This window comes from Grampus griseus, assembly GCF_964374135.1.
Source record: "Grampus griseus genome assembly, chromosome: 20".
In the NCBI taxonomy this organism is placed as follows: Eukaryota; Metazoa; Chordata; class Mammalia; order Artiodactyla; family Delphinidae; genus Grampus; species Grampus griseus.
Genome location: NC_139014.1, coordinates 25,685,588 through 25,700,004, shown reverse-complemented (window position 1 = coordinate 25,700,004; position 14,417 = coordinate 25,685,588). Strand labels below are relative to the sequence as shown.

The following is a 14,417-nucleotide window of genomic DNA, read 5'->3' as shown; positions in this document are numbered from 1 at the left end:
ACAGGTAATCTTTTTGGATCAGCCTTTCACGGTGCACCCCAAGCAGACCTACATGCCTTAGCAAGTCACATCACCTCTGTGCCTCTGTTTCTACATCCGTAAAATTGAGGATAACAGTCCCTACTTCATAAGGGTGTTAAAATCCTTGCTAATAGTATTAAGTGAAGTTTGTATCTCTAGACATTTTAGCCCATATTAAGGACTCAGTAATTGCTCATTCTTATTGTGTTTGGAAACTATTCATAATAGCAGGCAATTCCCTTTACCGCAAATCAAATTAAAACACAAAGAAACTGTCTACGTTTTTAAAACGTTTTATTAACACTTGGACTCAATTGCATTATCCATGTATCCGCAATAGCAGAGAAACAGTGATGGTGGACCATCCCCATGGGGGACACATGTCCTTTGGCAAAACAAACATAAATAGTGGGAAACAACACCAAATACAATAATAACATAGTACGTAATAAAGATTAAATTAAGAGAAGGAACAGGGACGACCGGGAGGGGTCGTGAGTGTGGAGAGGGTGCGTCGGGCTCAGGTGATCTTTCCTGCAGAACACTTGCCCCGGCCTCAGAGCAGCTCAGTTCAGTTCAAGGTCATCCATGTACTCCTGGACCCAGGGATCACTGGGGTTGGCGCACACCTGCCTGCCCTTTTTGGTTTGGAATCTGTGGAGCAAAGAGTGGACAGGTTAGAATCCCATGGGACCTTGCCTGTGGTGGGTATCTCCCTGTCCTTCACCATGGCTCATGCTGGACAGCCTACTGGGTGAGAAGACCCTTCCTGGGGTGCTGCTGGGACCTGATTCCTTGTAACTTCCTCCTTGGGTTTAGCTGTGGCCTCCTGAGTTGCCCAGATTAGGAACCAATGAGTTTTGCAATCAATGTGGACATATCTCCCCATTCATTCCCTGCTGCCCCTAGCAATGACTTTGGCACGTGTTTTCTAAGTATGGTTTAAGAATTCAGCCCACATCTTCTATCATCTTTTTGACCGTCCCTGTTTTCCTGGCCTCTAGCTAACTTCCTCCCCAGAAAGCACCTTCCCCTCCTTTAGCTCCCACCCAGCCCTCTCCAGGTCTCAGCAGGTGACACCATGACCTGTTCCTCACTGCTTTCAGGGAGGCCTTCAGCCCTGACACCTGCCTCCCTACTGCTTCATCTCCCCTCACCTCAAACAGGCCCCCTTTTCTAATCCTGCCCTCACCCTCGCCTCCAAGAAAGGCCCCAGGGTTGATACTCACACGACAGCTGGCTGGGAGCAGAGACTGCTGGTCTCGTAATAATCGATCACAAAGTGGCGAGGAAGCTTCCGCAGGGTGTAAGAGAAGCAGCAGGCAGTGGGAGGGTCTGAGCCCACTGGGAAGAAAGGCCAAGGTGAGACAGAAGCTCTACCCAGAGCTATTCATTTTGGCTTCTAGTTATAGATATTCAAAGGGCATCCCTGTGGATCTGCCAGATCCCCAAATATGGTCCCTTGTATCTAATCCCACCCACTCTGAGTAGGAGTCTTATTCTGAATAGAGAATCCTAGGAGAAGACCACGAAAGGATTCTAGAAGGTTCAGGCTGTATCGGGTCTTAGAGCACAGGTCTAACTCCCTTCATTTTACAGATGGGGAAACCAAGGCACAGAGAGAGACAGGGACTTGCTTAAACCAGTCTATGGGTTGCTATTTCTTAAGAAAACGGGAACTTGAATATTACTGAGTGTCTACCAGACTCTACGTTTACCTGCAGGCTACTTAGGAATCTTCCCTGCTCCCTTTTGTCGCATCCCCAGATGTTAGTGTTGGACCAGCCCCAACTAGAAAAGTCAGCGCTGCCTACATCCTGACTCAGTGGCAGCTGGAAGAATGGACTTACTTGGTGCTGAGAGAGCCGGAGAGCAGAAAGCAGCTGAGAGCACGAGGAAGGAGAGGACAGTCAGGCAGAGCTTCATGGTCTTGGTTGAGGAGAGACTTGCCTGGAGCTCGGACTGCAGAACCCAGAAGCTTCAGAACCCTTCTGTGCTCTGTGCTGATACTGAGTTGGGAGCCCTTCTTTATAGGAACTCTGAGGCCTGGGACAGAGATGGGGGAGAGTGGAATTTCCAGGGTACAGATGATGTCATGGTGCCAATAAGGAAACTGAAGCTAGCTGGCTGAGGACCTCTGCACAGCTTTCTTTTCCCCAGCAGTGTCATCACGGAGGAAAGCGGAGGGAGGTGTAGGAGAGAAGAAGTGGGCTGAACCCTAGAGGGAAGTGGTATACCAAAGGCAGTGACTGAGGCTTGGGGGAGAATTGCAAACCCAACCAGAAAGATAGAACCTTCACACCTGCTAGAAGGGGCTTGTAGATGAGAACCATCACGCTCTTGGTGGTTAGCACCTCCAGAAGCTAGAGACTTCATGTCAGTCTTTCTAGGGTCACCACAGGCCTGGCCCCAAGAAGGGGAGGAAGCCAGGATTCCATGTCCCACTGCAGGCCTCCTTCTGCTAGGCAGAGTGAACTTTAGTGCCCTGTATATTTCCTTGGGCATAACGAAAGTGTCCAGCTTCTGTCCAGTGTGCAGAAGGCCCCAGCAGAAGTGTAGCTTCTACACAGCGAACATTTACTATGTGTCAGGCACTAGGCAAGCTGCGTTATACACATACATCTAACCCTACCATAACCCTGAGCAGGGTGTGATTATTCCCCTGAAGCAATGAGATTCAGAGGACAGAACAGGGTTCCGTGATCATCTCAAGGCCACACAGCTGTTAAGTGGCAGTGCCAAGATTTGGACTGAGGTTCATCTGACTCTAAAATCCATTTTCTTTCTACCCTGTCATCTCCAGAACAAATATAGAATGTGACCACAGAGAGAGAAACTGCTGGCCACCTAGGGGCCACGCCACACACAAAGACCCATCTTATCAGGGCTGAATACAGGAAAGGGGTGTGGTCCATCTGTCCCAAAGAATGCAAAAGAAATCAAGATTTCAGTGTGCTCCCTTGGGCCAATAACAGAAAAGGAGAAAGAAATCAGGAAGAATCAAGTTTAGAAGACCCAGATAAAGAATGTTCTTCCAGTATAAACATGGAATTGGATAAAGCTGACAGTGAATTCATCTATGTTACAGATAAAGTATATAATCTAAGCCTGTGGGTGTTTCCCAGACATCCACAAGGAATTCCTTGTGTTCCTCTAAAGCCCTGCCTGGTTCAGCAGCTGCCGTGGGCCTGAAGGTGACTACACGAAGCTTCCAAAGGCCAGGAATACAGCAGTGCATGAATCAGGGCAAATGAGGCCCATTAGGATGATGGGATCAAGACCTCTATCCACCTTCAGCTCAACCACTCTGATCCACCTGCTCACCCACAGTCCCACATTGCTACCTGCCTCTGCTTTGAAAAGGAAGAATGAAGAGTGAAAAGAGGGAGCCAGGCCTCCTGGGTGCTGTAGAGATGTGCGATAGAAGGAGTCAGAGCAGCATCTCGGAGCATTTCAGTGTCACTAAATAAAGTACAATGTCTTCCTACTTCATCACTCTCCTCTCTCCCTGCTCCCACCACCTACACATGCACACAGACTGTACTTCTTTTCTTTATCCTTTCTGTCCTCACTCCTTTCTTCCTGTGAGTCTTGCTTCAAGTGTTCTGATCTTCACCAAGACCCCCATCCCCAACTCTAACACTCTACAATCTCTGATATCACTTATGCAAGTATCTCTCGTGGTCTCTCCTGGTTGATGGAGTTTCATCTTCATGCATCAAGAACCTTGCTTCAAGGGAAGAAGGATGTGTCTCATGGTACCCGGAATCTACACAGACTTCGTTATCCTGGCATTTCCATTCAACCCAATTGAGTAGTCACCTGTTCTTTGTCAGGACAGACAGAGCTGAATGACGACCCATCGCTGCCCTCAGAGTCCTTAGTCTAGTGATGGTGCTGACAGTGACAGAAATCACTGTCTTGTGAGATGGAATAAGGTATGTGTCATGTCAGAGGTAGAAACAAAATGTCAGAGAGCCCAAAGGATGGAGAAAGCCATCTCTTGGCTGTAAATGAATAGTTCCAGGTCAAGACTAAATCCACTGTGCACTAAGGAAGAGCCCTTGACGTGGAGACCTCCGTCTACATAAGTGGGGAGCGCTGATCTTCAAGCCATGGAAGGACATAACTCTTATGAAAATATGTAAGAAGAATGATGATAGATAAGAGTGGGTGACTAGCCACGCAGTGCGTTTGTTGATTTTTGCCTCCTAGCCTTAGATTTGATCTTTGGCTCATGCAGGCAAAATTTTTTTATTCATGAAGGTCTTAACAATAATGCTGTGTTCACACCAGTGAACGTTCACACAGGGAGTACAAAGGCTTGTGTCAAAATGTTTAGCTAAATCAATGGCCTCCAAGGTTTATACATTGAGGCCATTTCTAAGTAATAGTCGATAGAGAATGATAACCAATGCCTCTCAAATACACAACCAAAAAAGTGCTCATCTCCTCTAGAGAACCTTCCCTGACCTCTCTTCCAACTGAACTCTGTACCTCCCTTTGTGCTACCTCCATCACATCACCTATAAAATATCTGTCTACTTGGTTGTCTCTGCTCCTAGAAAGGGAGTTCCTTAATGCAGAAACTGGGTTATGCTTATCTCTGTGTACACAGTAGGTATTTTTTAAATTTATTTATTTATTTTTATTTTTGGCTGCCTTGGGTCTTTGTTGCTGTGCGTGAGCTTTTCTCTAGTTGTGGTGAGCGGGGGCTACACTTCGTTGCAGTGCTTGGGCTTCTCATTGGGTGGCTTCTCTTGTTGCAGAGCATAGGCTCTAGGCGTGCGGGCTTCAGTAGTTGTGGCACTTGGGCTCAGTAGTTGTGGTTCACGGGCTGTAGAGTGCAGGCTCAGTAGTTGTGGCGGACAGGTTTAGCTGCTCCGTGGCATGTGGGATCTTCCCGGACCAGGGCTTGAACCCATGTCCCCTGCATTGGCAGGCGGATTCTTAACCACTGCACCACCAGGGAAGCCCTACACAGTAGGTATTAATAAGTGTCCAGAGGCAGCTCAAACTACCAGTTTTAATGGGAGGGGGTGTGATAGGTAATATGGACTCTGGACATGAAGTCCATTTAGTCAAATGAAGTATGAATTAACTAGGCATCTGACACTCTATCCAGAATATGATTCCCCAGCCTTGATGGGAGTCACTCCTCCTCCTTCTTCCTCAACCCACATGCCCAGTGGTTTCATGGTAAATGATACTATTCTAGGACTCAGCTCTTTCCAGCTCAGGGATGTGAGAAGTGACACCGAGAGTTAACCATGGTTCCAGAGAGCCCCACGGGCATCCTGTGGGCCACCCCCTCACTCCTGAGCAGGGAAGTCCTCCACTTCCCCTCACTCGTGCTGATAAGAGGTTTCCCCTCCCACGCCCTTGACGGCCACTGTGCTCGAAACTCCATCCTGGGAATTTTCACATCTGTTTTGTCATTTTGTCCTCCCAGCCTCCCCAGTGGTCCTGAAAGCAGGACCAGTGGCCACAGCAGTAACAAGACCTTCCAAAGGTCTTTGGATTTCCCTCAGCATATCCATGTCTATGGTTTTATCTGATCCTAATCTGTTTTGCCATGGCTCAGATTAGGAAGCAAGACCTAGAAAAGTTAAAAACCTTGATTAAGGTTACATAGGATATGTGTCAAGACCCAATTTCTTCCAACTCCTGGTCCAGAGATGACCAAACTTCTTTGACAGGTGTGACCCTTTGAGATCACACGTGGGAAGTCTCTGAAGGTACCAGACTCTCAGAAGAGATTACAATCCTGCTGAGGGGCGGGAAGCAGAGGTGGGCAATCCCGACATGCTGTGCTTTTGTGGAAGGAGAGTGCTGAGATGCAAGTGTAGGAGAGACCATTGGGTGTCGGGACCAAGAGACTTAGCCACTAGGAAGTGGAGTGCCCGGAACTAGAGAATTCCTTGTGAGTGAATGTTGCAACTGCAAAGCCAAGGGGATCTGGAATATATGGTCGTTCTGCCAAGACAATAAACTAAGAAAAGGTAAATCCTTTAGTCTTGCCAATATGGTAGCCAAATCCCTTGGAGAGAATGGGAGCAGAAACTGGATTGCAGATTGAAGCAATAAGTACACAATTATTCGAAGTGCAGGGTTCAGGATGGAGTCCAGAGGACAGTGAGCTGGTTGAAGCTATTCATCAGTGATGGTCCCAATCTTCTTAAAGTGGAAATGTGCCTTTGTCACCGGCCACAGCCTGCTCTTTAGCTGTCAAAGGTGAAGGGCAGGGCTCCCCTGGTGGCGCAGTGGTTAAGAATCCGCCTGCCAGTGCAGGGGACACGGGTTTGAGCCCTGGTCCGGGAAGATCCCACATGCCGCGGAGCAACTAAGCCCGTGTACCACAACTACTGAGCCCGTGGGCCACAACTACTGAGCCCGCGTGCCACAACTACTGAAGCCTGCACGCCTAGAGCCCGTGCTCTGCAACAAGAGAAGCCATGACAATGAGAAGCCCACGCACCACAACAAAGAGCAGCCCCCGCTCACTGCAACTAGAGAAAGCCTACGCGCAGCAACGAAGACCCAATGCAGCCAAAAATAAATAAATTTAATAAAAAAGAAAAACTTTATAAGAAACAAAATTAGCATGCATGATGTTTCAGTGTGGGGATATTCCAAACTTTTATACCCAAATTTATATTTAACCAATCTGTTACTTAGCCCATTCAGGTTGTTCTAACCTTCCTCTATTCTAAATTGAGCTGAGACTTGAAGGATGATTAACCAGGAAGAGTGTGAGGGTGGGGTCATTCAGGCAAAGAACAAGAGACCCGTGCTTTTTAAAATATATAAAATAGATTACTTGAAATATTGCAGTTATAATGATAATAGTAACTAACACATAACACTTACTATGAGCCAGTCATGTTCTAAGCCTTTATAGATATTAATGCATTTCATCCTCAGAGCAGTGCTCTGAGGTAGGTACTGTTATTATCCCCTTTCACACATGAGGACACTGAAGCACAGAGAGGTAAGTAACCTACTGAAGGTAAGTAACACACAGCTCGTACATGACAGATTTTGAAATGATACCAAGAAGGTATGGCTCCAGAGTATAAATAAATCAGAAAAGAGAAATGTGTTTCTTATAAATTTATGTTAAAGTTTAACGGCCAAATTTGTGTTATTATGATGTAAAGTATCTTTCGGTTTTGCATTTTGCATGTCTTTGAATAGTGCAATCCATGGATTTCTCTCTTTTCCTTAGAAAATTAAGGTAATTAAACAGTGGTTTCCTTTATTTGGTCTAAATACTAATCTCTGCAGCTTTCACGGGATATACCCATGCTTATAGAATTTCACTCTGCCCTGTGATCTACACGAAAGGGAAATTGTGCTTTGCCAAGTGACACCTGGTTCATAAAAAGCAGAGCAGAGACCTGCATTTTTAAGGAATCACATGTAGTTTAGAGAGCTGAGTCTTTGTTTCCAGGAAGTCTGAAGGTGGCAAGAAACAAGGCCAAAGGGGGAGACAGAGGTCAGGTCACAGAGGGGAAGCTTCCATTTCATGCTGGAAACAAGGTAGACTGTTTGAAGGGTTTTCAACAGAGAGAGACAGAGACTGATTTGATCAAAATCACTTCAAATGCCTTGTGCTGGACAAATTGAAGAGAGGCAAATGGAGGAAAAAACAATTGACAGGCCGCTCTTGTCATGACAAGAAGTGACAAGGACCCACCTAAGAGAGTGGGAATGGGAAAGATGAGAAGTAGATACACTTAATTTCAAGTATACAACAGAGTCAGTAGTTGAATAGATGGAGGAGATGAGGGGGAGGGAGGAGTCAGGGTGACTCCCAGCTTTCTGGCTTGGAAACCTGGTAAGAGGGAATGCTTTTTACTGAGTCACAGAAGGAGGAGCAGGGGGACAGGTGGAAGGATGTAATCCAGTACCAAGATGTACGCCCTGATCTGCGTGCACGTGCACATGCACGCACACGCACACACACACACACACAAAATGGCCAGAGGAGAATGACAAGAAGAGCTCAAGATAGGAAAGGGCCTGGCTGCAGAAAGAAGGGCCTGCGTCAGTGAGACACTGTCTCTCTCGGATGCTAGAAATGGGCCCCCAGGATATTTTCTCTGCCCACATGAAAGGCAGGGCCAAGCCTGCTGCAGCCTGACTCTGTGGACCACAGCTGGAAAAAAGGAGGCCAAGGCCGGGCCAAAAAAGGGTGTCATTATCAATGAGCCCATCCATGGAACCACTGCTGCCAAAGGGAGAGAGCTGAGATTGACGCCTGGGGATGTAGAGCTATGGGACCGGAAACTGGAACGAAACCAATCCATCAGGGCCAGGGCACAGGAAACAATGAGGAGGTGAGCAGAGCCGGACTAGGCAGAGGTGTTGCAGAACCTGAATTATTCAGCCAGAATTCCCTGTTCTCGTGGCTGGGACGTTCTGCTGGACTGAGGTGGGGCCTCAAAGAGGCTGGAACGAACCAGAAAGCTAGGACACAAATCAAGGCCCTCCATGCTGAAGGATCCACCATGTTGACCGTTGGCCAGTTTCTGTGATCACCACTTAAGAGATCTTGGTGGTCCCCAAAGATCAAGACCTTGACACCACGGCCTTTCTGATCCTTTATATAATGTGAGTATTTCAACTCCCTAGTGAGACGTTGGGCATAATACACACTGTTCGTCAAATCAATGAACCATTCATTCACCAAATACTTATTAATGCATTGCGATTACTGTTGGAGATACATTGTTAAATAATGTAGACACTGAAATGTAAAACTGACTAATTCCATCTCTCTGATCCTGGGCAAGTCATTTTACCTGGGAACATTAATTTACCTCCTAGGATATTTCTGAGACCCTTCCAACTCATCCATCCTAAGGTTTCCTTACATTATTCATTAAATATGTGCATACGGAGCACATACTTTGCATACAAGTATGTTATTTTCCTGATTCAAATAAAAACATATATGACAAAGAGCTATTTCCTGGTTTTAGGATTGATATGAAAAATCTTACAAATATATCATCACTAAGATAGAATTTTATATTTATCAAAAAGAATAAAATTATAAGACATAGAGACTATGTCAGAAAATTAACCATGTTATAATCAACATGTGTTAGAATTTGGTTTAAGTCCACCAAGACATGGTATGAATTTGGTTTAAAATCAACAGGACATTCAATAGGCACATGAAAAGATGCTCAACATCACTAATTATTAGAGAAATGCAAATCAAAAGTACAATGAGGTATCACCTCACACCGGTCAAAATAGCCATCATTAAAATGTCTACAAATAATAAATGCTGGACAGGGTGTGGAGGAAAGGAACCCTCTTACACTGTTGGTGGGAATATAAATTTGTACAACCACTATGGAAAACAGTATGGAGGTTCCTTAAATAACAAAAAATAGAGTTACCATATGATCCAGAAATCCCACTCCTGGGCATGTATCCGGAAAAGATGAAAACTCTAACTGGAAAAGAAATAAGCACCCCAATGTTCACAGCAGAACTATTTTCAATAGCTAAGACGTGGAAGCAACCTAAATGTCTATTGACAGATGAATGAATAAAGAAGATGTGGTATACAGACACACACACACACACACACACACACATATGCATGCACAATGGAATACTACTCAGCCATAAAGAATGAAATAATGCCATTTGCTGCAACATGGATGGACCTAGAGATTACCATACTAAGTGAGTAAGTCAGAGAAAGACAAATATCGTATGATATCACTTATACGTGGAATCTAAACTATGATACAAATGAACTTATTTATAAAACAGAAACAGACTCACAGACATAGAAAACAAACTTATGGTTACCAAAGGGGAAGGCAGGGGCAGGGTTGTGGAAGGGATAAATTAAGGAGTTTGGGATTAGTAGATACAAACTACTATATATAAAATAACAAGGACCTACTTATAGCACAGGGAACTATATTCCAATATCTTGGAATAAACCTTAACAGAAAAGAATATGAAAGAATATATATAACTGAATCACTTTGCTGTACACCAGAAACTAACACAACATTGTAAATCCACTATACTCCAATAATAATCTAAAAATAAATAAAATCAACAGGTCTAGATTTTTGAAGAGACAATTACAAAGATAACTATCACACAATGTGGAAAGTGCTGTAATGGCAGAGCTAAATAATAAAGTCCGTTATCAGAAACGTGATTGACTCAGCAGTTTCCATTTCCTTCTTTTCAACCTCCTCAACTCAGAGACGCCTGCTCTCAGAAACTAAATCACGAGTGTGAACGGGGTTCCCCCAAGAAGTAAATGAGGGAATTCAATTCAGGGTATCGACTGAGGGCTGGGGCAGAGGGGGTGGACGTTGAGGAGGAGGCATTGCCTGTGACCTGGAGTTTCCAGTGAAGCAAATGATAGACTCCATATTCTGGAATTGACAGTAACAAAGGAAGACAGCTGGATGCTACAGCCCCAGTGAAACCTGCCATTGCCCCAAATCTTGCCTTTGCTGCACCTCCCTCGGACCAGCATTAGCAATCATAGGGATGGGATGGAAACACAGCCCATGTGTTTTAAGAGAAGTAACTCTACGGACACAGGAAGGACAGAATTCCTCAGGTGTGGTCTCACTTTGCTTACGTCTTATCTCCTCCATTGTTCTAACTCCTTTTGGGGGAATTCAAAGCACTCTTGGTTTGGTCCTAATGCAGCTTCTTCATCCATATTTGCCCCTCCACTGTGCAGCTACTCTGAAGGACTCACTCCTCCCTCTGACCCAGCAATTTCACACCTGTGACTCTGCATTAGTAGGCCAGGCCATCTACTGCCACACCATCTATATATGTTCAAATCCTGTGTCTCTTTCAAGACCCAATCAAAATTCCATCCCTTCGTGACGCCTTTCCCTATCCTCCCAAGGGAGACCATGACTCCCTCTTCCTCACATTCTGAGCTTTCATTTATTTTTCTGCTGAGAATCTTAGCAGTTTCTGTTAAGTGCTGTGGTTATCTGTTTATACTCTACCTGCTCCTACTAGACTGGGGGCACCTAGAGGATAAAGATCATTAGAAAGGATAAACCATAATTCAAAAGAATATATATATATATGTGTGTGTATAACTGAATCACTTTGCTGTACAGCAGAAATTAACACAATATTGTAAATCAACTATACTTCAGTAACATTTTTTAAAAGATCACTAGAAAGAACTAAATCTATTTCTCAATGTAAAATGTGATGTATGCCCACTACTTCTGTAACAATAAAGGATGGAAAAGAAAATATATACATCTGGCTAAGAAAGTAGACTCTTTCACACCACTGAAATTATGAGTTGAAAAGAATAGGAAAGGAACACTGCTCCGAATTTGGCATTACTTATGTAAATATCTTACAGGTTCCTCAAAATAGTTCAGAGAAATGGAAATCAAGACTTCATTTTAGCAAAGGCCATTCGAAAGAAACCTTAGTATATTTATCCAAAAATTCTTTCAAATTAAACATCTGCCAACAACCTACCTTCCAACTGGTGGTGTTGGAAATGTTTTAAGACAGAATGTGTTCATAAATCTGTGGGCTGACCAGGAAGGTAATACATTCTTACTCCAAAAAAAAAAAAGAGAAAATTCCAGAAAAATAAGGAAAACAAAATCGCCCATTCATCCGTCACACAGCGTTAAGTACTAATGATGCTTTGGGCATTTATTGCCAATGTTTTTTATTTTTTCCATGCCTAGACCATATATCTGTGTGTGTGTATACACACACACAATTTATGGTTACAATATTTATCGTATATGTGTATATACACATATACACATATATATTTGTATAATTCTTCATCTTATTCAGTTGGTATAATTTTTATCTTACTTTTTGACAACTGATGTTACGATTATATTTATGCTACTTCATTTAGTTTAAGGGCTTAATAACAAACATTCCAGTGGATATATCATAACTGAGTTTATCATTCCCTGATAGAGGAAAATTTAGGTTTCCTTATTTAGAGTTATAAATGTTGCTGGGTCAGCACCTTCCTGCCTGAAGATGCCTCCACATTTGGGCCTGTTTCTTTAGAACTCTTTCCTAGAAATGCGATCTCTAGGTTAGTGGGTATAAATACGTTTAGGCTTCTGACATATTAACACCCGCATCTAATGCCTCTTTATGATTTTCAACTAGTGTTTAACCCAGTGCCCCTGGTCACTCGGTGACTGATGACTGGACACATGACGGAAACATGACCTCATGCTTCCTAGTCCCCTAGCGTGGATTCCTTGATTCAGTCCCTTGCATCCAAGGGAAGCTTGTGCCACCCTCCAGGGCAGTATCACACCTGCCCTATCCTTGTGGTTAGAGCAGCTGGGGAAACGCAGCAGTTTCAGCTCTGTGGAAAGGTCAGAGCTGGAGAAGTCATGAGGGGAAGGGACCAGCTGAGAATAGCCCTGGGTGGACACACACCCCTCTGCCGCCGCTCACAGGGGAAACCATTTCCTCACATGAAACCAGAACAAGTCATGTGTTGCGGGCTGAGACTCGTAGCTGACAGCTGCTATTCTTGGATATCCTGAGCCCCTGTGGTTGCCACGGACCCTGAGTTATGAAACCGTGTGAAAGCATCACGACGCTTAAAAATTTCCTTCCTCACTCCCAGATTCCACTTCCCCATCCATCAGGGCTGCCTATAAAGAGCTGGGGAGATGGCCTCTCACTAAAGAAGGACGCAGGCAGCAGCGAGCACCCAGTCCCACACTCAAGGCCACACTCTGTCTGCGCAGCATCATGGAGGTGCCCGCTGCTGCCCTCGCCGTCCTCCTCTGTCCCACGGCCCTCTGCGGCCAGGTCTTCTCGGCACCATGTGAGTCTGTGCAGTAGTTGCAGGGGTCCCCACACCAAACTTTACTTGGCCTTGAGAGCCCCCAAGAGAAAATAAAGATCTTCTTAAAGGGTTATGAAACATTTTGGCCTTTCTCTTCAAGATTTTAATTTTTATCTTTATAAAGGGGTCCTCAGATCTGGAGCCAGGGTTGGGGAGTTACAGTCCCATTTTACAGATGGTAAAATGGGGACCTAAACAAAAGAGTTGGCAAGAGGCAGAATCCAAATCTGGTTACCGCCCCATGGCGTCAGTCTTCCAGTAACTCACGCTAAGTCCCCCCAAGAGTTTGTCCCTTGGATGTCTCATGAGAGCTGTCCAAGGTTTTTCTTTTGCTGGGGTGTGACTTCTTGAACCAGAAACAATTTCCTGAAGGGAGATGTGATAAGAACAGTCTGTTTGGATGTCTGGAGCACACAGAGAAAGAGAGAGCCCACAGTGCAGAGTCAAAAATAAAGAAGGATGCAGACAGAAACAAGGACAGAGACAGGGATATTTCTAGGGAAAAATGCCCAGCGCCTTCCAGTGACCTGTCTCCCAGTCTGTGCCCTAAGCCAGGCTGTCTCTCTCCTTCCGAGTCTTCCTCATCCTGTTCTGAACTATGACTCAGCCTCATTCTGTCCCTTCCTCCACAGTTGAGGTTGACACCCTAACGGCCCGCTGCTTCTCCTATACTGCCTGGCAGCTTCCTCGCGAATTCGTAGCTGACTGTTTTGAGACCAGCAGCCAGTGCTCCAAGCCCGGTGTCATGTGAGTGCCAGTCTTCCCGCCCACCTCTGGGGAGATGGGATGTTGGATGGGAGTCAGCACCCAAGGGCACAGACAGGCCAGGGGCGCCATCCTGGCAAGCCCAGCCCTCTGGGGCCTATCAAGTATACAGGACCCAGGTCTCTGAGCTGTGACCTGACCCGGCCAGGCTTGCAGAGTCAGGGGGTGCTAGGCCAGCCCAGAGGGAGGGAGGGGAAGAAGGAGGCTGCATCCTCTGAGGGGCCCCCTGAGTCAGGGAGAGCGTCTCTCTGGACTGAGGTAGGCAGAGGGTCCCCGAGGGAGTGGCAGGCCCTGGGCCTCCCAGGAGAGAGGGGTGGAGGGGCCACAGGGAGCCCAGGATCCCCCTGCTGGATTCCTCAGTGTGTGATTCTTTTGTCCTTCTCCAAAGCTTCCAAACCAAAAGAGGCCAGCAGCTCTGTGCCAACCCCAGTGAGGACTGGGTCCAGGAATACATCACTGACCTGGAGCCGAATGCCTGAGTGGCCTGGAAGTTTTGAGGAACCCAGTGACCTCAGTGGCCCGACTGGGCAGCAGGGGTCTGAGCCTTGGAAACACCCCTGTCACCTCCACAGCTACCTCTCCCGTGTGCTGCTTGTTTCCAAACAGCAACACTCCGGGACTCGCTCCTAACTTAGATGGCAACTTATTTATATACAATATTAATATTTAATTTTTGTAATTTAATTTCAGTGTCCCACTGTGTCTGGGACTGTGTGCTCCAAGAGGTCCCAAGACACCTTTTCACAGACCT

The 14,417-nt window shown here is 45.6% G+C and overlaps 2 protein-coding genes across 2 annotated transcripts; one reads left to right on the top strand and one right to left on the bottom strand.

Moving 5' to 3' along the window:
• Positions 1 to 333: 333 nt before the first annotated feature.
• LOC309837626 (C-C motif chemokine 4) lies at positions 334 to 2,034 on the bottom strand. Its single transcript, XM_082678309.1, has 3 exons — positions 1,872 to 2,034; positions 1,251 to 1,365; positions 334 to 675 (listed from the first exon to the last, which is right to left on the bottom strand). Exons 1-3 carry the CDS (start codon positions 1,945 to 1,947, stop codon positions 588 to 590), a joined length of 279 nt encoding a protein of 92 aa, XP_082534435.1. The 5' UTR covers positions 1,948 to 2,034; the 3' UTR covers positions 334 to 587.
• Positions 2,035 to 12,804: 10,770 nt separating this feature from the next.
• LOC309837628 (C-C motif chemokine 3-like) lies at positions 12,805 to 14,160 on the top strand (the record flags this gene model as incomplete). The annotated part of the gene is made up of 3 exons (XM_082678312.1): positions 12,805 to 12,880; positions 13,534 to 13,648; positions 14,055 to 14,160. The coding sequence occupies 3 exons, from the start codon at positions 12,805 to 12,807 to the stop codon at positions 14,143 to 14,145; spliced, it is 282 nt and encodes a 93-aa protein (XP_082534438.1). The 3' UTR covers positions 14,146 to 14,160.
• Positions 14,161 to 14,417: the final 257 nt, after the last annotated feature.

Excerpts from the sequence above, each read along its gene's own strand:
- LOC309837626 (XM_082678309.1), bottom strand. The coding sequence starts at position 1,947 with ATGAAGCTCTGCCTGACTGTCCTCTCCTTCCTCGTGCTCTCAGCTGCT. Across the intron at positions 1,366-1,871 it reads TCCGGCTCTCTCAGCACCAA|TGGGCTCAGACCCTCCCACT; the intron begins GTAAGTCCATTC and ends CTTTCTTCCCAG. Across the intron at positions 676-1,250 it reads TGCTCCCAGCCAGCTGTCGT|ATTCCAAACCAAAAAGGGCA; the intron begins GTGAGTATCAAC and ends TTTGCTCCACAG.